This window comes from Chrysemys picta, chromosome 3 (genome assembly GCF_011386835.1).
Source record: "Chrysemys picta bellii isolate R12L10 chromosome 3, ASM1138683v2, whole genome shotgun sequence".
Taxonomy (NCBI): Eukaryota; Metazoa; Chordata; order Testudines; family Emydidae; genus Chrysemys; species Chrysemys picta.
In genome coordinates, this window is record NC_088793.1 from 125,222,023 (window position 1) to 125,244,767 (window position 22,745).

At 39.4% G+C, this 22,745-nt stretch overlaps 1 protein-coding gene across 23 annotated transcripts in view; it reads right to left on the minus strand.

Annotated features, from left to right (window-relative positions):
• LOC101945432 (uncharacterized) overlaps positions 1-22,745 on the minus strand; it is a 102,790-nt gene that overhangs the window by 16,746 nt on the left and 63,299 nt on the right. For 18 of the 23 annotated variants that reach the window (XR_010600148.1, XR_010600147.1, XM_065590431.1 and 15 more), the window contains one exon: positions 10,328-10,429. The exons of the other annotated variants lie outside the window; for them this stretch is intronic. Coding sequence is in view for 16 of the 18 variants with exons in the window: in XM_065590431.1 (XP_065446503.1) it covers positions 10,328-10,429 (102 nt within the window). In the remaining 2 variants the exon portion in view is untranslated. The remainder of the gene's footprint in view (positions 1-10,327; positions 10,430-22,745) is intronic. 23 annotated transcript variants of the gene reach the window in all.

Below are 22,745 nucleotides of genomic sequence, written 5' to 3' on the forward strand. Positions count from 1 at the left end.
ATAGGACTATGATGATAAAATATTATGAATTTGTTTGCAGTACTTGATTTTTAAGGAACAAAATCAACACTCCTATATCTTTTCTCAGGGAGCTGTTTGGCCACAAGGTGTTTGTACACCTTTCAGTTAAATCAAAGGTCCAAAGCAGGGGAAAAATACAACAATAAGGAGCATCAAATGGACTTATGGTACTTCCTTGGAGGAGTCTGAGTTAATAAACCATTGAATGGCTGACAGATAAAGAAAAAATATGTATATGAATTAGTGTAATAGACAATATAGATAATATCCTTCATTTGATAAATAAATGAAGTTTAACCAGAGATTATAAATGTGTGTTAAAATACTCCTTTTTTTCCCTGTTTCTGAACTTCACATGTGAAACATTTACACTAAAAATGATGCTATATGTACTAATTAAGTAAATTATTGTTGAGCTATATATATTTTTTTCTTTTCCTTTCAAGCTGTCCTTTTACCTTTTTTAAAAGTTTGTCTCCTGCACTTGTCTTTCATATGGGAACCCACTGAGCCAAATTCTGCTCCAGTTTATACTGGTGAAAATCTGGAATAGTTACACTGACTTCAATGGCCTTACACTAAAGTCTGATAAAACTTAAAACAAACCACATAGGGCAGAAACAAGTTCCATTGTTGCAGTTAAAAAATAAAAAGCAGAGTTGGTTTATTCTTAACTATAACTGTTGAAAGAGGAGTTGTTCTCATCTGTTGAGTATCTACATAAAGAAAGAATAGACATAACATTCTTTTAAATACTTAAGATAGTTATGGGTCTAATCCTGCAGTTCTTAATCAGGCAAAATATCCTTTGGCTTCAGTGGAAGTTTTACCTGAGTGACTAGTGTAGACCCTTGAATACAAAACAATATATTTATTGGTATAAATCACACATCAAGACACTAGTTGTTCTACTTTAAGGGTCTATTTTTAAGTACTGTAACTTCCCAACTAAATTACTCTGGCCTTGATTCAACTCCCATTGAAGTCATTATGTTTTCTTTCCATTAACTTAAATGGGAACTGAATTGGACCCTCTTTTGGTGGAACCTTCTCATGCTTGTTTTCACTCCAGCAGTGATTTTTTTTCTAAACTGGATTAAGAACTCATTCAGGGATTTCTGAAATATTAGAGCATGATATTTTATGTATTTATTTATTTTAAAAAAATCACTAGTTAGGGCATTAGATGCTTTCTTGGGCGGCTCTCACCTCAAATCAGTTTCTCTTTTTTAGAAATGTCAAACCTCCAGTTTGGAATACACCATGAAGATGAATGCCTTTGCCAGATTTATCAAAACAAACTCATCTGAAAATATATTGTGTGTGTCCCTTATTTTTAAGATGTGCCACCCTTCTTGCATATACAAGATGAATAAGCAGATATTTTGAGTTTCCCACCCTGAAAATAAATGGATGATTATTTTAACAAGTACATATTCAAGTAAGCACATGGATCATTTCAAATCAATGTTTGATAGAGTTCAATACAGTTAAAATAAACACACTCAATATGTTTGAGAGTCCCCTCAATCTGAGAGCTCACATTTGAAACAAACACACTCCTACACACAAAGGATCAGATTTTAAGACAGACCATTGACATCAATGTCATTATTCCAATTTACACTGTTGTAATCAAAATTAGACTCTAGCCTCTAAATATACAACCAGTTGAACACAGGTTTTTAAATTTTTTCTTTATCCTTCTGTTAATCATAATTAAATGCAAAATAAAAACAAGACAAAACAAAACCACATACACTCCAAAGGCAGATTTGAATAAATTCAAAATTGTAGTTGCCACAGAAGCTGTAATTTTCCCATGGTATCACCAAAGTATGCTCTCAGTTAAGATAGTGCTAATCTAGAATAGCCACTGGAGCTACCCGGGAAATTCACTCATGTGACTAAGATTAGAATTTGCTGTAAGTTAACACCATATAAAGTAATCCAGAATTCTGCATATGCACAAGGGGGCTGAGTTATTGTTGCTGTGGGAACCGTAACTATGAATTTCCTGGCTTGCATGTGATTCAAATTTCAGCTTTAACGCTGCATTAATGTAGCTTTTCACACTTGACAGGCACACACCATTTTTAGCTCCGAGATTCCCAAATGGAATACATTCTTTCCTTTAATACTCAAAGTTAAAATTTTTTAAAAAGGTTTTAAAAATAAAATATGTGTATACACACACACACTTCACATTTTAACTACAGTACATTGACTAGTTCCAAGCAATTCCCCACCCACCCTTTTTTTGTTTTGTTTTTTTACATTCAAGCTGGTGACCAATATCTCAATGTACCTGAGACAGCTAATTTAAAAAGGAAGTGGTCAAAGTCATGCTTTTTTTGTAAACTTCAAAGGTGATCCCTCTCCTTCCTCCTCTTTACATTTTACTGTCTGGCTTTCTGCCCATCCTGCAGCTGTTAGCTAAGCCTGTGTTTCATGGCGTCAAACCTGCCTCCTCACGGTCCATAAAGTTACAGCAGGGATCGTGATATGCAGGTGTGGAAAAGGGAGAAGTGCAGGATGAGCCTGTTAATGATTTTTCTGGCACCCCATGCTGAGTTGCTGAAGAAAGAGAGCAGCTTGCAGAAGAGTAACTCTTTGTTTGCGAAGGTGTTCTGGGCCATATTACTTCTCCCACAGCAAAGGTGTTGGGTTTTTTGCTTTAGGGGCTGTTTACAGAAATGATTCACCTTTTATACAGCTTTTAAAAAATGCTTTGAGGCTTTAATTAGACACAGGAATTCCATCACACCACTACGAAGACTTTTACTTTCCATTTAACCTCCCATTAGATGATTCAATGATCTTATTCAACGATAAGTCCACACAATTGAGGCTGATTGTTTAACAGAAGGAAGACACCATCAAAATCAACTGGTGCTGGCTTATGTCACAAGCCTTAGTTGGAGTCCTAACACACATTTATAATTTGTTAATGTAGATAGAGAATCCCAGTTTAAAAATGTTCATTTGCTGCTTTAAGATACAGCTAATAACTAAGACTCTGATTCAGGAATTCACCTAACTTTAAGCATATGCTTAAGTGCTTTCCTGAATAGCATCTAATAGATCTGCAGAATAATTTAAATACATTTAAGTTAAGATTTTCAGAAATGGGTGCCTAAAATTAGTCTGCTAAAGGCAAAAATTTCAGAAGGGCCTCAGGGTATGTCTACACACCTATCTGAGGTATGACTGTAGCACAGGTAAACATGCCTGAGCTAGCACAGCTAAAAATAGACGCATAGAGGTGACAGCATGGACTTCAACACAGGCTCGCAACACATGTATGTACCCAGAGTCCCCGGCATGCCGGTCAGTGTTGAAGCCCATGCCACTACATCTCCTATGCTACTTAGGTATGTCTACCTGTGCTGCTACTTAGGTATGTCTACCCCTCAGACTGCAGAGTAGACATACCCAAGTGACTTAGGAGCCTAGGTGCCATTGAAAGCCAATGGGATGTAAGCTCAAATCACTTGAGTGTTTTTGAAAATTCTGGCCCAAAGGCTATATTTAGGTGCCTAAATAAATGGGAGCTTTGGACACACAGCACTTTTGAAACCTTTCAATCCAATTGTTTAGGTGCCTTAATAGCTCATATTAATAAATACAAAATAATTTAGTAAATAACTGTAGGCAAAGTTTGAGGGCTCATTGGAAGTTTAATAGGGGCTACTGGGATAAGTAGACACAGAGAGCACTTCTCTCCTACTCAGCTGTCTGTATGTTGTCCGCTTAGATTGTAAGATTATCCAGGCAGGGAGCTGTCTACTTATAGGTCTAAAAAGTAACTTTTTAAATTTATATAGCTCCCAAAATTGTATGAAGTGAGAACAGCCTGCTTGGCACTGCACAAGGCACTAATAAAGACACAGGTCCCGATTCTGGTGAAACATGTCACTTAGGAATATATATGATAGATGTGCTTTACAAATCTAAAAATAAATAAATGATTTTTAAGTTCCAAAATGTAGCACACATACAACTGGTAATATAGATATCTTTCCAACACTGGGGCTTCCCCAGACAACCACATCATCAGATATCCAATACAATTCTCCTGAAAATTAATGGAGTCAAAACTGACCTGCTCTCTCCAAGAAAAATTTGATTAAAAGAATGAGGGAGTTCTGCCTGGTTAGGCTGCAACTCAGAAAAGCACTTACATGAATGATGAAGTCGATCCTTATTCAGGACAGCACTTAAGCACAGGGATTTGGAGCAATCAAATTTTTTAATTGCTCCGCTCCGGCTCCAGGCAAAAACCTACTGGTCTGCGCTCCAGCTCAGGCTCCACTCCAAAGCCCTGCTTAAGCATGTACTTAAATTTAGTCATTGAGGTCAACAGGATTTAAGCACACTTCAAAGTAAATGGGAGGTTCAAGTGAAGTCCTGAATTGGGATGTTTTTCTCAATCATGGCCTAAATGAGGTGATGGGAAATTTTAAAATACATATATTATTATTTGTTTGTATTACCATCTCACCGAGGGGCCCTACTCATGAATCAGGACCACATTGTGCTAGAAGCTGTACAAACACAGAACAAAAAGACAGCCCCTAGCCCACAGAGCTGCATATTTTTGCCATCACCATGTCGTCTTTAGTCAGAGATAGGAGCACTGTCAAGCCACCAGTAAAGATATGTTTTATTGTTATGAAGGCAGAATGGATGATAGATTTGAACATATATTAATATATAACTCTGGGACAAGTTACGATCCCACTACAATCAATAGAAGCTTTCCATTGACTTCAGTGGGACTAGGATTTGGGACATTTTTTTCCCCTATCAAAGGATTTCAGCTTATCCATTTAAATTAGAAATAAAATAAAACCAATGAGTGCTTGCACACAGACCCTACAATTAAAAAAAAGACCACAGCTAAAGTTCCTGGTATTCAAGATTCTGCTGACCTTCAAGTCACATTGTAAGGCTTATTTGTTCTCTGAGGGGATTGGGAAGTTAAACAAACAAACAAAACAAAAAACATTTGCCCAAGCAGTTGTAGATTTTATAATATTTGTACATGACCCAAAGCACTTGACAGGTTTTTTTTAAATGGAAAGAAATAAACAAAATAAATAAGACGACTCATTGAAGATCTGGGGGAACGGCTCTTGGACTCAGCAGTGATGTGTGGCTTAATCTTTTTCAATTCTTCCAAATCTGCTGCTAGAACCTAGCTCCCTTTTTATTTTTTCTTTGTAGGATGATAGCTACACCCCTAAAAATAAAACTGGCTTAAAAGCTACTACTACCTGTAACCAACATCATGCCAAAACAGCCACCCTAATTAAACATGACTACTACACTGCCAAGCCAAATGCTTTGATTAATTTATCAGTCATATTTAAAGTCAGGGGTAACAATCAGCCAAAGCATAGTTGTGTCTCCTACCATTAACAAGTAGGGCCCTGATCCTGCAAAGACCACTGGGACTGCTCACAGTGAGTAAAGTTAAGTGCATGCATAAATCTTTTGCGCCTGGCTGAGTGTCAGGAGGCACAGTGCCTACACTGCCTTGCTAATGGCAATGCTGTGTTATGCTATTATTTGTTTTACAATAGTTCTAGAGGCTAAAATTAGGATCGCCCCCATTGTGTAAGGTGCTGCACAAATGCATAATGAAAGAGTCCCTAAGCTTAAAATCACCAGTGCTCTGTCTATGCCAGCATTCCCACCACTGCTTGTACTACTGGAGCAGCACTGGTAATAATGAAATGGTAGGAGATTTCTTTAAAAAGGCTAGTGTAGACACTTGAGGATCCACCATGTTTTCTGAAATGGAACTGAACACAGTTTGGTCCTGTCTATACTTGCATTAAAACCATTTACAGCACCAGTTCAGCGGCACCTATTGCTGACAGCAGGCATTAACATCAGTTATATTTCCTAGCTGGCATGAGGCTTATAATAACTAAGCATTTCAAACTGGCCATATTTAACTTCTGACAACAGAAATGTAAAGGAGAAAAAGAAAACTAAGCTATTCATCTTTGTTCATATAAGGACATATCCCTCTGTTCTGCCAGTTATGTGTGGACCATCATTCAGTCCCCCTGCCTGGTTCTATAGTAAATCTTTTTCTTCCCAAGACTCCACAGAGATGGGCTCGTGTCTAAACTAACAAGCAAAAACTGCCTAGGTCAGGAATGGAATTTATTTTGGGTGTTGCAGTATGGGGTGGCAGAAAAGAGAGAAGAAAGAACACAGTGAAGAAAATGTTGGCTTTATATATTCTTGCTGAGAAATATTCCAAACTGGTTTCTCAGCTATCAGAAGAGTAAAATGTGTTCACATGAGTAATTGCCTTTGCCAGTCCCCTTGACCACCAGACTCAGCTTTATTTACCCATCCTGCAGCAGTCTGTAATGATCCCCCTTTTCTGTTTGAGTGACTAAATTTTAACAGCAAAGTGTGAGAAACAAAATCTACTTTTAAACCCAGCAAGTAGCAGTAAACTTTGTTCCATACACACCAGCCACCTGGTTATAACAACTAGCATCTTTTGGATATGTCAAAAATGTTTTCCCAAACACTTGTTTTATATGCCTCATGGAAAAGTGCTATAGTGTAAGCTCTTTGGGGCAGGGACTTTGTTCTTCCGAGTTTGGATAGCAACTAGTGAAGCCTGGATGCTACCACAGTATAAATAATAATAACTGAAGAGAAGAGGAAGGATAGTCCAGTGGTTAGGACATTAGCATAGGCCACAGGAGAGTTGAGTTCAGTTCCCTGCTCCGCCACAGACTTCCTGTGTGACCTTGGTCTTTAGTCGCTTAGTCTTTCTGTGCTTCAGTGTCTCATCTGTAAAACTGGGGTAATAGAACTTCCCTATCCAATGGGTGTTGTGAGGACAGATACGTTAAAGATTTTGAGGTGCTCACACAGAATGTAAATGGGGGGGCACATAAATGTCATAATAGAGGCAAACAGAAAATGAAAACTGTTCTACAGAATTCTTAAACAAGCCTGTAGAATTCTATAGAGGGACATCACTCTCTATTCAATTCTATAGGCTGATTTTATGGAAAGGATCTCAATTCTCAAATTCTGTGGTTTTTCAGAGTACTTTCTAAAGAATCTTATTGGTTTCATCACTATTAAATTCTGTAGGACTTTTTCATAGGGACTATATTCAGATTAAATAAAAGTATCTTTGTAACTGAATATCAGATCTGATTTCTGTCAATTCCTTGGCATTTTTCCAACACTTAAGGCATTTATTCTCATTCTATTATAAAATAGGTTGGCTAACAAAAGTTCCAACCCTGCGCTCACATAGCACAAACAGATACAAAGGACGGAATTGGTTTGCCACATCAGGTTCTCTAGAGCCCCAAACTCCTAAGGCCTCAGTGAGTTTAAACTCATTTAAGCATGGGAGCATCTCAGGGGTTTACCATCCATCACCACAGTATCTGAATGCCTTCCATATAAAATCAATAGCAATATTAAATATATATATTTAAACGTCTCATGATTTTTTAATGCTTGGGATTGGCAATACTGTGGGACACATCATGACAGAGGGAAGAATGTCTGCAAAATAGTAGGAAAAATAATCTTATTTGCTTCCTCATAAGATTTCTTGTCTCCAAACACCATCCAACTACAAAGAAAAACACTTTAGATGCTTCTGTTCCAAGGAATCTGATGGAAGGCTCTGCATGTTGAATTGCAAGAGACAAACTGAATAAAAGTGAAACTTCACAACACTTAAAAAACAAACAAACCAACCAAAAAAAACCCAAACCCCAAATCCTGTCCTTAAAAATGAACTCATTCCACAAACTAAAGGGGAAAAATCAATTGTGGAGAAAAATCTGGTTTTCATACCAAGAGCCTTCAGACTGAAAGTCTCAGTGGCCATTCTGACTGAGCAAAGATGAAGTGTCCATCAGTCAACACAGCTTCACAACATTTTTCTTCAAACACTTGTTTTTAAGGGGAAAAAAGAAAAAAGTCAGTTGAAAATTCTCAAAAACAGAAAACTTTCAAAATGATTTTCTCAAAATTTTCTGTTTTCAAAATTTTCAAACAGAAGTTTGTTTTCCTTTTTTCTTTTTCATTGCCAGCTTTGACTGATCAGAGTAGTTACCCAGTGAGACTTTAAAAAAAAAAATCAACACTTCTTGTTTTGGAAATATTTTCATTTTGAAATTTTAAAAATTGTTTTTTGAACATTCCAATTTCAAATATGAAAAAATCTATTAAAATTCTATGGAATTTTTTTTTTAAAAAAACAGTCCACTTTGAAAACCAATGGAATGAAAACACTTTAGAAGAAGTGTTCATGATTTCCCTTTCTTCCTCCATTTTTAAGTCAGCTCTGGCCAGGGGAATGGGATAAGAACAATAAGGAAGCTCCAGATATAAAACCAGTAATATGACAGCTGCTGTCAAAATCAATGGACCACCAAATTGGAAATCCTAGTTGCATTGACTGGCAGAATTAAACAACTGTGTGGAAGGAATTAAAGGGAAAATATAGGAGGTGGAAACTAAATTGCAAGTCCACAAAACAGTGCTCAGAGGGTACATCTACACATCAAAAAACCCAACCCATACCCTGCAGCAGCGAGGCTCAGAGCCCGTGTCAACTGAATCAGGCTCATGAGTCTCACTCTATGGGGCTAAAAATAGCAGTGTAGATGTTTGGGCTCGGGCTGGAGCACAGGCTCTGAAATCTGGCGAGTGGGGTGGGCCTCAGAGCCCCAGTTTTGGCCCGAGCAGGAACATTTACACAACCGCTTTTAGCCTGTAGTGTGAGCATGAGTCAGTTGTTATGGGCTCTGAGACTCACTTCTGCAGGTTTTTTTGTTTTGCTTTTGCAGTACAGACATACTCTGAGAAAATTAGATTTTCCTCCACGCACATGATTCTCCATCCTGTTTTCTCACTATCAGCCTGAATGATGCTGATCCTCTACGTAAGAGTGTAATTAAATATGTGAAAAATAAAAGTGATGAGATAGATTTCTTCTTTGGATCTTCAGCTCCCGTTCTGCTGTCATCACCGGTGAAATGTGGCTTGATTTTGCCTCTTCATAAAGGCAAAGTCCAAACTGTAATGTTGTTTGCATTTTGTACGCATCACATACTATTTTTTTAAAAACAGATCTATTGGAAAGCCACTGATTATTATGAGTAGTATTCATTAGTTGTTTATGGTAATGCTAGTCATTTTCTAGACATTCAAAAAGGGACTGTCACTGTTCCCAAATCACAAGAAGTGACTGTCACTGTTGCAAGATCACAATCTAAGGATGGACAGACAGGGTGACAAAGGTCAGGGAATGGGCACAAACAGGGATTTTAATATGAGTCAACATGATTCACTGTAACCACTGCAGCAGTAGTGGAATTTTAAATCTCTCCAAAACTGCGGACAGGGCTCTGTGGATGAATTTAGGGAAGTTGTACAATGCCACATGGACAAAGGCAAAAAGGCATTTGTGGGAGAAGCTAACAAATGGGTGAGTACACTGGCAGAGCAAGGCAATCCAAAGTCCAACAAGGAAGGATACATAAGGAGGAGAAAAGTTATGTAGTGCTTTGAAGATGGGGACAAAATCACTTAAATCTGATGTGACAGCATATGAGGAACCAGGGGAGGAATTTTTCCCAAGATGGTAGTGACATGATCAAATCAACAAACAAGGGAGATTTTAGCAGCTGTATTTTGTATGGACTGAAAAATGAAAATGAATGAAGTCCATCCCTATGCCACAGCTTGCACAAAGCCTATGCACCACTGAGGTTAAGTGATAAATAGGCCTTAGGCTTTCCCTCCGGACAGGACTGGACTTCCCCCTTTGCATTTTATGCACATACAAATAATGTGCAGGTTAAGGCATAAAACTTAACTTAAATGGTTTGGAGACATCGGAATTGAAAAACAAAAAACCACACCTAAAATGGTGAATTTCTGGTGATGATTCAGTAAGAAAAGCATAAGAAAAACAATTGACAGTTCTGGGGCAGGAGGGAATGAGGCTGGAGATATACTGAACTGCAGTGTATGTTCCTTTTCACAGCAAAAGTCACAGCTCCAGAGAAAACAAAGCAACCTGCTGACCTATGAGCACAAAGAGCCAAAATTTATCCCTCGTGTGACTCCACTGAAGCTAATGAACTCCTATCAGGGAGGAATTGGCCTTTATCCCCAACACTCAACACCCGACAATTTATCCCCAACCCTCCGCCTTGGCTTGGCGAACTAACTAGCAAGCTGAGAAATTCAACTGAAAGGATGCAACAAGGGTCAGGTTTTTCTCATCTACCTTAGGAAATATTTGCTCAGTTTCTTCTTGGGCCTTTGTGAGTTTACTTGGATGATGAGCTGGTGGTTGGCAGGACACTGATCCTGGTAGAGAAGCTGAGCTCTGTAAGATAGCGAAAGCAAAGTCAAGAACAGTATGTCTTCATAACTGGGCATGAAACCTAAGTGCCTCGCTGGTTACTTCATTGTGGATTTGTGTATTCATTATTTCTGTGTCATTTTGAAATGTGCCTTAAAGAGGAAAAATAAAGAGCAGTACTGATTTAGAGGTCTTTATCTGCTCCTTATTCAGGCAAAACCCTATCTGGCTTGAAAGAGTCAAGAGTACTGAATAGGACCACTTAATAGCCCTACCACAATATTTTATATTTTAACTCACCATTTTATTTTGGGAATAGATTCGGATTTCAGATACACCAGCATAAAACACAGAGTAAGGGCACTGATTTCAGTGGACTTGTTCTGGATTAACTCTGGTATAATGGAGCACAATCTGTCCTAAGTTAACACAGTTAGGCTACATCAATGCTACAAGCTTGGGGTGTATTTCCCCTGCTCGTGAACACACAGTGTCGCTACAGTAGCATGGGTAGTAGCAGCAGAGGAATGGCTGAACCATGCCAAGTAAATACCCACCTGAAACCAGTGAGTATTTACTTGGCACAACTCATTGGACCTTTGCTGCCACTATCTGTGCTACCGCAGGTATGCTGCTATTTATATTCACATTAACTCAATGAGAACTAGTGTGAGTATGTGCACACAAGCAAGGGAATCACACCCCTAGCTCGTAGTGTTGATATAGCCTTACTTAAACATACAAAAAACCATTGTGTGTCACTATTTAGGAAATGACATGGATTCTTTATCAGTACTTTCATTTTTGTCAAAAGGTGGAGAAGTAATACATGATGATAAAAGATGAAATCTGGTTCAGGAACTAAGAGCCAGAATGAAACACCAACATTCCTTGGACCCACATGTTCAAGGCGGGGTCTGGTCAACTCGGTCTTTCATACTTCCAAAGTGGACACATTAATTGCATGGTACTTAATGTACAGAGAACTTAAAAACTAAAATCCTATTTGTTCTGGGTGAACATTAAAGATACAAACAAATGTCATGGTAGAGTAGGTGTTTTGCCCCAGTGTAATTAGCTACCATTTCCTTCACCTGTTCCGCCCATGGTTGTGCAGTTGGTTGCCACCTTCAACTCCCCAAAATAAATGAATCAGTGCTGTCTCAGATTTCCAGAACTTATTGGTTTGGCTGAGCTCAGCCAAAACAAGAACGTTCTGGAAATCTCAGACATCATCGTTATAATTCAGCTACTTTTGAGGTACAAAAGTGCATAAAAATGTGTAAGATAGCAAGAGTGAACCTCAAGCACAAAATAGGTGTAGTTTGGATCAGAGAATATTGAGTTTTGTGCAAAGGTTTGAGTCAGTTTCTTATTTAATCCAAATCAGTTTGCCACCCCTCCCTTAGCTGAAATACCTTAATGTAAAGAATTAGAGGATAGGAATATAATTAATGTCTGTCAACATGGAAAATTAGGTCTTAGCAAACAAAATTGAATTCATTCTTTGAGGTGATTACAAGCTTAGTTGATAAAAGTAACTGAGAAGATGTACTTAGACTTCTGTAAGGCATTTCATTTAGTACCGCACACCATTCAGATTAAAAAACAGCACTCTACAGCATCCATACAGCACATGTTAAATGGATCAAGAACAGTCTAACTGACAGATCTCAAATAGTAGTCGTCAATGGGGAAGCATCATCAAATAGAGGTATTTCTCGGGGGATTCTACAAGGACTGGTTCTAGATCTGATGCTATTCAACATTTTCATTGGTGAGTTAGAAGTAAATATAAAAATTACTGCTGATAACATTGCAGAGAACACAAAGATTGGCAAAATGGTGAGTAATTATGAGGACAGGGAGGTCATACACAGCAAATACAGCCAAATGCAAAGTTATACATCTTGGAGCAAGGAATGCAGTCCGTACTATATAATGGGGGACTGTATCCTGGAATTCAGTGGCTCTGAAAAGAATTTAGGGGTCACAGTGAACAAACAATCAGAATGAGCTCCCAGGGCAACACTGTGTCAACAAGGGCCAGTGCAATCGTTGGATGTATAAACAGGGGTGTAGGGAGTATGGAGGTTATTTTACCTCTGTATATGGCATTGCAGAGACAGATACTGGAATGCTGTGTACAGTTCTGGTGTCCACATTTCAAAAGGATGTTGAAAAATTGGAGAGGGTACAGAAAAGAGCCACAAAAATTATTTCAGGATGGAAGAAAATGAAAAGTATCTTAGTGAGATACTTACAGAGCTCAATCTGTTTAGTTTAGCAAAAGAAGAGCAAGAGGTCACTTGATTACAGTGTATAAGGACCCTCATAGGGAGAAAATACTAGGTACTAAAAGGCTCTTCAATCTAGCGGAGAAAGTCATTACAAAGAACCCATGGCTGGAAGCTGAAGCCAGACAAATTCCAGCTGGAAATAAGGCACATTATTGGCAGTGAGGGTGATTAACTATTAGAACAAACTACCAAGGGACGTGGTGGAGTCTCCCTTTCTGGATGTCTTTAGCTCAAGACCGGGTGCCTTTCTGAAGATTGGCTAAAGCCTAACAAAAGATATTGGGCTCAATACAGGGGTAACAAAGTGAAATGTAATGGCCCGTGATATACAGGAGACCAGACTAGATGATCTACTGGTCTCTTCAGGCCTTAAACCATGAAGCTATGACTAAAGAATGAGATACTAGGGAGAGAGCACTTTATGAACTTTTAAGAGAGTCTTCTATGACAAGCAGGGTTAGGAATTATATTGGTACTATGGTAATTTTGTAAAGTAAATTCACAGTGCTAGGTTCTCTGTTAGAATTCTTCAAGTCACAAGATTATTGTCCTGACTTCTATCTACAAATAAAACAACTACAAACATCCTTACTACAGCAGGCAGTTTAAGCACAAGGCCAGCTGAACAAAGAGAGAGTGCAGTGTATTAGTGTCCCCGACTTAGTACCAGATGTTAGCCATCTATTTTACTCTGCAAACAGTAAACTGTTTTCGGCCCTCAGAAGCCCACCACCGCCTGCAAACAGAGCTGAAACGAGAGTGGGGATGTATTTACATTGACTCCAAAAGTATGTACACCCAGTAGTTTTGTGTCAAATAAATGTTTTATATTCATGGTCAACTGTGAGATGTATATGTATTAAATGTGTACGTTTAGCTTGCCTATATAAAGTTCAAGGACAGGACGATCTCAGAGTAATGATCATTTCTATAGCCATAGTTTACTATATATAATGGTTTTGCTTTAACTTCATTCAGTGAGAAAACATTCCTGCCAATATGTAAAATGTGGATGATTTGAGTCAAGAGCATCTATGCCATTTTAATAGGTACAGTACTGGCTAGTGGGGATTATGCCGCCACAAACACCTAGCCTAGGAAGCTCGGGAGCTAAGTATCTCATTTTGTTTTACATACAAATATATTTCCATACATTTGTGCACAATAGAGAGAGAGAGACTCTTCATGGACGACAGGATCATACTTTTTAGAGTAATACAGGAAAACAATTAGCAGGATATGTTTCACTGAGAAAGAAGCTGCTCTAAAACCAAACTATTTTAAGGGCCACATCAAACTATTACATTTGGCAGGGCTCAATCCTACAACCAACAAGTCAGGCCAGTGGCTGGCCAGTTCTTTGTTGCTCTTCACCTTGTACAGTAATTCACAACAGTGCAGAGTGAGTGCAAAGCAAGTATGCTTCACACTGGCGTAAATAACTGCACAAGATGCAGGGCATCATAGAGACTATGCCACAGATCTTCCATCTATTAAAATCATCATCAGACAAGAAGTGAATGCTGCTTGCTTGTGCAAGTGCGTAGTGAGACTTCTCCACCTTGCAGAGAAGACACCTAAAGAAGTGTGAAAACTTTAAAAAGGAAGAAAGCTGAAAACATTTATAAACTAAAAGAAAGTTGAATTTATCAGAGAAGTATTAAAAGAAAAGGAGGTGGCCAATAATAAACAGGAAAATGGATTGAACAATGCAACAATCATACTGTTTAGTCTTCTGGAAAAGAGCAGCCTGGATGAGGTTGGATTTTTATGTTACCTGCTGCACAGTCCCGTGAGTAAACGCAGCTCCTTGCTTTTTGCTTAGGGTCTCTTTCAGGAGAGTTTTTTGCACTCAGCAGCCAAAGTGTGTCAGCACTGGAGTGAGCAGTGTTATCGGGTGTTAGCTGCAGCACTCTGATACGTCCTTGAGAACTAGCACATCATTAGTGATACCTTCACAACTGAATGTGTCGGTCTTAGGTCATATGCCAGACAAAGCCAAGGATACTTTTTAGAAAAAAGCAATATCTTATTATAGTCCTTTACATGCCCCTATTGCATTTAATTTCAGCTCCGTTGTTGAGATAATCAATGAATGTCTGATGAAGATACTCTGTTACAATGCTGTTTGGCAAAGGAGTACAGTAGAAGTCCCTGTTCATTTGAACAAATGTTGATCAAATGATATGGGTCAAATCACTGAAAGTAAATTGGAAAGGGGAATCCATTTTGCAGTGTATCTATAATGTCCTCAGTTACAAAGTCTGAGTCTCTGTTAGGGCTTGCCTGCACTGAGTCACAATGTAGACTGTGGGGATGTGAATATAGTTCTGTTTCAAAGAGGATTACTTTAATGTGAACTAGATACCTTTTAGTTCATGCCAGCAGTGTCCACACACAGCACTCAGAGCCCAACTGTTTGGTGCTCTCTGCATTAACATCCTGTAGTCCTCACCATGGGACAGTGTAGACATAGCCTTAGTCTACACTTTCTGCAGTTATTTCCATCGTTCTGTTTTAGTACCAGCTTACACTCACTTTGCATTCACTTTGCACCAGTGCAAATGACAAGACAAGGTTCAGGGAGACAAAGAAACAGCCCTAACACACACACACACACAAAGGGGTTCCCTTGCAGAACAAAAATACATGTAAATTATATGTGACTGCAGTATAAGTAGCACTTATTTTAAATATTAGACTTATGTGAAATTATCTATTGACTCATATGCACTAATATTAAAGTGACTTCTTTTGTATGTTATACTCCACCCACATATGTAACATTTATAAAAATAAATCATATGGCCTATGTTTATGAAACATGTCTTTTCCACATAGTCTGTATTATAGGTAACACATTTTTATAATGGTTCTTACATTCCCAAAATTCACTTCTCAGATCCGCTCACAGTTTCCTGCAGAGCTGAGAAATGCTCTTTGACATGCATGAGGCAGAATGTTATCACCAGGCAGCCAGTTTCAGATGGAACAGTGAGAGTTCACACTAATAAAAGACTGTCAACACAAATCATTGCAATTCTTCTAGAGCCCTTCCTAGTTTCTGCTGGTTGAGTACCTGTCCCAGGGTATGTCTTCACTACCCGCCGGATCGGCGGGCAGCAATCGATCCAACAGGGATTGATTTAATCATGTCTAGTAAGTCGATCTAAGTACGACTTCAGCTACGTTATTCACATAGCTGAAGTTGCGTAACTTAGATCGATTCCCCTCATACCCCCAGTGTAGACCAGGCACAGTTACACAGCCTTGAACATGCTGCAGACTGCTACTAACTAAGTTAGAAACTCACTGACAACTGTATCAACTGCCTTCATCAGCTACTGCTTGTGCATAAATAATCCCATATTTTCACAAGTACGAATGAATATTCTGACCTTCCTTTTCAATACGAGGTTGTCTGAAGTACCACAGTAAGCCCCCCCCCACCCCCGAGTCACCTATCTATGCTCCTAGGCTATGTCTATACTACAAAATTATGTCAACCTACTTATGTCAGCATACAGCCATTAAATCACGTGTGAGTGTGCGCACGCGCTTGGCTCCTTGCATTGGCAGTGTGCATCCTCACTAGAAACACTTGTATCAATTCTATTGTCACTGTGGAGCATTAACAGTCAACATAAGCAATGTCTACACTGACACTGCGTCAACCTAATTACATTGGCCGTGACTCTTCCCACACTTTGTCTACACTACAGACCTTACAGTGGCACAGCATTATCACTATAGCTGTGCCTCTGTAAGGTCTCCGGTGTAGCCGCTCTTTGCTGGCAGGAAACAGCTCTCCTGCCAGCATAATTAAATCACCCCCAATAAGCGGCATTAGCTATGTTGGCAGGAGAGCCTCTCCTGCTGACATAGAGCTGTCCACACCAGCACTTTTGCCGGAGAAACTTATGTCAATCAGGAGGGTGTTATTTTCACATCCCTGACTCACAAAAGTTTTACCGACAAAAGTGGTAGTGTAGACAAAGCCTAAATCGGCGTTGAGAGGCACTTACATTAGCAAGAGCCAAATTTAAGGGAAGACAATTCCACAGCTAGGGTGACGCAAGGCAGCTTACGTTGATCTAACTGTGTAATGTAGACCAGGCTTTAGAAATATGCTAACAGGGCTCTCACCTTCCCCAAGCTTGCATTTAAAATATCAGGCATCTCTCCATGGAATCCATGAGATGGGCAACATCACCTCTATGGTCTTGTTTACACATGGAGTTATCCCGGATTAACTATTTCTAGTTAACTTCATGTGTGGACATTCTTATTTCAGAATAAGACCGTCCACACATGGAATTAACCAGCAATATAGACTCGGGGATAACTCCATGTGTAAGTGCATTAGCATGCACCAGCAGGGTGTAAATTCTAGCCTGCACCAGCATGTTGTGTTAACTAACCTGTGTGGACATTAGCTGGTGCACACTAAAAGTTCCCTAGTGTACGTTAATGTAGTATTGTTTGAAGTGGGACTATGTTAATGCACATTAAGGAAATTTTAGAGCATGTTGGTATGGTCCACCTGGGTCAGTTAGTGCACAGCATACTGGTGCAGGCTAGAAGTTACATCCCACTGGTGCACACTAATGCATCGGGTAGCTATGCCCCAAGATACTCTCTCACACACTGTATCTGACTCTCCCCTGGAGAAACACTTTATGCTGAAGCGAAGTGATGGGACTGCCTATTCAACGAGGGTCTTACAAAAACCTGATCACAAAAGTATCCAATATACAGTCGTTTTTTTAAAGGTTCTTTCACAACTGGCACATCTGTCCTCCTGCTGCTGGTGCTGCTCCACCCACCACACATTCACATTTGCTTTCAAATTTCAGTATACAATATTTCGTTTGTCTGCTAATAGTCAAAATAAGCTTCTCTTAACTTTCAGTCATTTAAAAACAAATAAAATGGCCTCTCCAAAGAGAACAGATACATTAGTACACTGAGAGACAGAAGAATGCAATTTTACTAATAACTATGTAATAACAAAGCATATGGACAGGCAGTCCTTGCAGTCCCGGTGCTAGTGAATCTCTCTTTAGTCAAAGCAACACAGCCACATACCCTCTCTCACAAGACCCATACAAGTGCCAGATCATTGTCCCCTATGGGCTCCAAGGACATGCACTCTGGCACATATCCCCACTCCGTGCAAACAATGCAGCTGTACCTGTGGCCCTTTATAAACCATGGCTCATCCCCTACACAATTATAGTGTCAATGATGTCCCAACTCCAAAAAATGGCTCCTTCAAATTTTTATTTCACTATTTCTGGATACATCCAAACGCATGTGAAATATGTAACATAGTATCAACCCCTTCACTTCCTGGGAGCGATATATGAGGTCTGGCAGATGTATTGTTGTTGATCAGACTTTTTATTAGTGTGCTCTTGTACATCTAGGTATATTTGCTATGTTACTGGCATATCTGATCACATTAACTCCTAGTGTAACGCCAATGAAGTCAATGGAGTTAAACCAGGGATGAATTACGTCTAATGGCCTGTGTATTTGGGAAGATTATGGACACGGGGACACTGAATGAACCACTGTCTGTACTAGTTCCAACTTGCTAGCTCAGCTTTGTGCTCTGACCTGCTCCTTTTCAGAAAGGTCTAGAATACAAATGCATGATTATTAGTGGGCTCTCTCAGAGTTCCATAAAAATTATTTCAGGAAAAGAATGTGTGTCCTTTTCTCCTGTTCCAAAAGTCCCCATCTCCGCAGTGCTGCATGTCAATTAGCTGTTGCAACCATCTCTATAGCGAGGGGCATTTCAGTGGTGCTCTCAGGTGAGTCCCAGAGCACGTCACTTCAGGATGAAAGGCACTATATTTATATACACATGCACACACATGTAAGACCATACAATTTGGGGAAAGGAAACTCCATCTGGCCTAACGCATTAGGAGGAGAGAGCTTTATTTTTTTCAATTACAGTAATTACAGAACACCCATGCTTGTATCAATTACAGTAATTACAGAACACCCATGCCGTGTAGCACACAAGCACATTAGTATCTGCCAGCCTCAAAAAATTGAAATTGGTTGTCTCTCCAACTGCCATCCCATCCTTCTAATTCCCTCCAACCCTAATATCCTTGAATGAGTTGTTTACAATCACTGGGTTAACTTCCTGTCCTTTAACTCACACCTTGCTCCCCTCCAACTTGGCTTCTTTCCTCTCACCTCACCAGCTCTCACCAGCATCTTGCTTCTCTTCCTGCCCACAGCTCATCAGGATCTCTTTTGCTTTGTCCTCCTTCTCGACCATTCTGCACTCTGAAACACAGCTGTCACTTTCTCCTCCAGGACATCCATCCTACCGTGACTTTCCTAGTCCTGTCCTTCTTTGGCTCTCCTCCTATTTCTCTGACTCTTTCAGTGTTTCCTCTGGTGGTTTATCCTCCTCCTTCCCTCTCTCCTGTCAATGGGGGATCCAGAACTCCATTTTATACTTAGAGAACCTCTTCTGATCACACTGATTCAATTGCTATCTTTAGGTCAATGACTCACAAATCTTCATCTCCATACCTGACCTATCTTTCTTAGTTTTGTCCTGTACATCTGACTATGTCTCCAACATGTTACCTTGGCTAGCTTGCCATCAACTTAAATTTAACATGGCCAAAACTGATCTCCATATCTTATTTTTCCTTCTCAGCTATTTTCTCCATTGCTGGTAACATCAACATCCTTCCCTCCATTCAAACTTTCATCTTTATAGTAATCTTTGATTTTTCCATATTCTTCTGTTCAAACATCTGGGTTGTTCCAGTCTTGCTGGATCTTTTTCCACAACTTAACAAAAAACCCAGCCTTCCCATCTGTCCAGGTAGGTAAAATACTTGTCTGTGCATTATTGGCCATCTGCTTGACAGCTGTAATCACCTCCTCCCCGACTGCTCTGATACCCATATTTCTTGGGTCTGTTCAAAGTGGATCTGCAATGATCTGGACCTAAATTATGTGATAAAGTTCTTGGATTCTTTGACACCCTACCAGAGCAGGCTGGAATTATCCCAATAGCTTCATTTACATGGGTTTCAGTGAAACAAATATGAAAATCAGTAATATAAACACAGTGGCTTCTGTACTGACTATTTATCTTTACATTAAATTAAATTTATTTTATGTTGTCCCTACATTTTCAGCTTTTAATAAGAGACAGATTTTTGTCTTGACAACACAATTGTATCATGGAAGTTATCTGGGTCATGCTGGAAGTTTTGTATGATCAGTAGGAGCTATTTGCTATTCAGTAGAACAGAATTCACCAAATAACCTAATATGAGTGGGGGAGGTGTGCAAGACCATTTAGTGTTGTGTGACAAATACATTAGCCAGATACTTCTACTAAATGCTCCCTAGTGAAAAAATTAACAATTTTGACATATAAGCGGTCATCTTTATGTTTCAGAGTTAACAGTCCTAGGAAATGAATGGGATGGTTCACACCTATGAGAGCTATTATTTCAGGATGTCTGCAGATGAAAAAAACAAAACTTCTTCAGTTTATTCTAGATTTCAGCGTCTTCTTCACAACCATTAGAGCACCAAACAACTTTGTTAAGGGGAAGCGTAGCTTCTGGAGCACACTTCTATGCAAGAGATATGTTTCACTGTAAATTCCACCAGTATGGAATTGCAAAATATACAGGGCCCTGCATATATAGCACCGAGAACTTTTTTTTTTTTAAATCAGTAGCTTAGAATTTACTTGCAGCATCTACTGTCAGTGGTGGCATCATCTCTAGAATAATCTGTTTATCCATGTTTTGATTTTTTTTTATTTAATGGACATAATTCTGAGAGCATTTATCAAAACAACAGTTTAAGTGCAAAGTCTTTAGATACTTTGATTTCTGTTCTGGTTAACATATGTTAATAGTGTATGGCAAAAGTAATTTCTGAATATAAACTATATGGGGCAGTAATAATATATATTTGGGGACTGGCTCTCATCTATTCCAAGGCCTGTTTCTAGCACTCTGGCAGTACAAAGGCCCCTCTGCCAGAGTGGTGTGAATGAGAACCAGACAAAAGGGGAGAATTATTTTAAAGAATTATTAAATTCTTTTGGCTAAAGCTCTTTACTTAATCTACAAATGGAACAACTGAAAAGGCTTCCACACAACGTATCTGAACCAAACTAGGATATAAAAAAAAGCAGGTCCCCGCCCCCCCCCCCCCCCCCCCGTGTGTGTGTGTGTATAGTGCATTAAACAAAGCAGAATGGCATCTAACTTAAGAAATATTTCCATTTTTAAACATATCCACTCAAAAATATAAGCAAATCTTAGTTAATAGGCATATGGTGTATAAGTATATCGTGGAGGGGTGGGGGTGGAATATAAGAATAAGGGCAGGTCTACATTACTGCTTATGTCGATATAACTTATGTTGCTCAGGAGTGTGAAGAAGCCACCCCCCCCCCCCCACGAGCAATGCAAATTACACTGACCTAAGCACTGTCTACACCGGCGCTACATTGGCAGAAGACACTCTCTTGCCAACAGAGGTTCTGTCTCTCGCGGAGGTGGAGCAATTATGCCGACGGGAGAACTCACTCCCATTGGCATTGAGCCTCTTCACCAGACGCATGACAGCGATGCAGCTGCATCAGTGCAGCTCGCCGATGTAGGGCTTCTAGAGTAGACTAGCACTAAGAGAAAATGTCTTAGGCCCTATCTACACACTAATTTGCAGACATTTAACTAACTCAGTTGAAAAACAAAAAACATACCTTTAGCTAACTGATGCCAGCTGGTGTGAGGACAAGGCCTTATACTGGGAGCCACTTCCCCTCATGGAAAATCTGAAAACATTCTGGGTCTCATTCTCCACTGCCTTGTACCCTGCACAGTTATTTACACTAGTGCAAAATGAGTGTAATGTTACCATTCTGAATGTCTATCAGTTTAAAACTCATTTGCACAGGTGGAAATGATGACACAGGGGACAAAACACTGAAGAATAAGGTTCTGTGTAAAGAAACAATTCTGCCTATATGTCATTTCCCCACCCCCTGCTTTTCTTCTCTCCTCCGAAACCCAGGCCTCTTTGGCATCCCCCCAAAATGAGCAACCTTGCATCACCAATCACTTGAAAAATCTTAGTCTTGATTTTTCCTTAATTATTTTTCCATAAAATTGTAATTCTTCTTAAAAAAAAAGTTGATTGCACTTAACTTTGTCTCTGTTGATGCTCTGTCAGTTTAATTGCCTGAAATTGGTTTTGAATTCATTTTCAAGTGGCACTTTCTCCTTTCCATGTTTAAAAGGTCACTTCTTCATTTCGGTTTTATTTTTCTCTCACATCTCTGTGAACAATCTCTTCTGCTTCAGTCAGGCTCGTAGTAACAAGGAATGAGCCAAGATATATTTGTCTTAGGCCAGGCAAACAGGGACCCATGTGGCCTACCTTTAGACTGGGGCAGGATAAAAGGCGAACACGGCCTCCTCACGGTTTGGTGACATCTCCACTAATCCTCCCTTCGTTTGGAAACAATTACAAAAGTCACCTGAAAAGGTCTACTGAGGAAGTTTTCTAGAAGAGTTAGGTGGGCCAACATGCTGCTCTCACTTACACTAGTTGAAATTGAGAGTAGCTCCATTGGTTTCCATGGAGCCACTCAACATTTACAATGGTGTAGGCAAATGTAGAGTTTGGCCCTTCGTGTTCAGAATCCAGAGAGACAATAGTTTGTGCGTAGTGCATGGCACAGAGCAAAACAAGTTTTTTTACGTGAGTATATTTAAAAGTTATTTTGTTAATGAGGTGCAATGCACAAGTGTATTTGTGTGACTTAACACATTCATTTACATACTGTGCTTGAAGGGTTATATATTCATCTCTGGGCAGACAGATAACACAAGGTCTATACACTGCTTATATTACACCTAAGCCTTCTTTTAAAATCTTAACTGGTGTCTAGATCTTGTGCTAGTCCTCTGCACAGGAGTGAATTTCACCTTCTGTGAATAAAGTGCTGGCGATAAAATTGGCAAGTG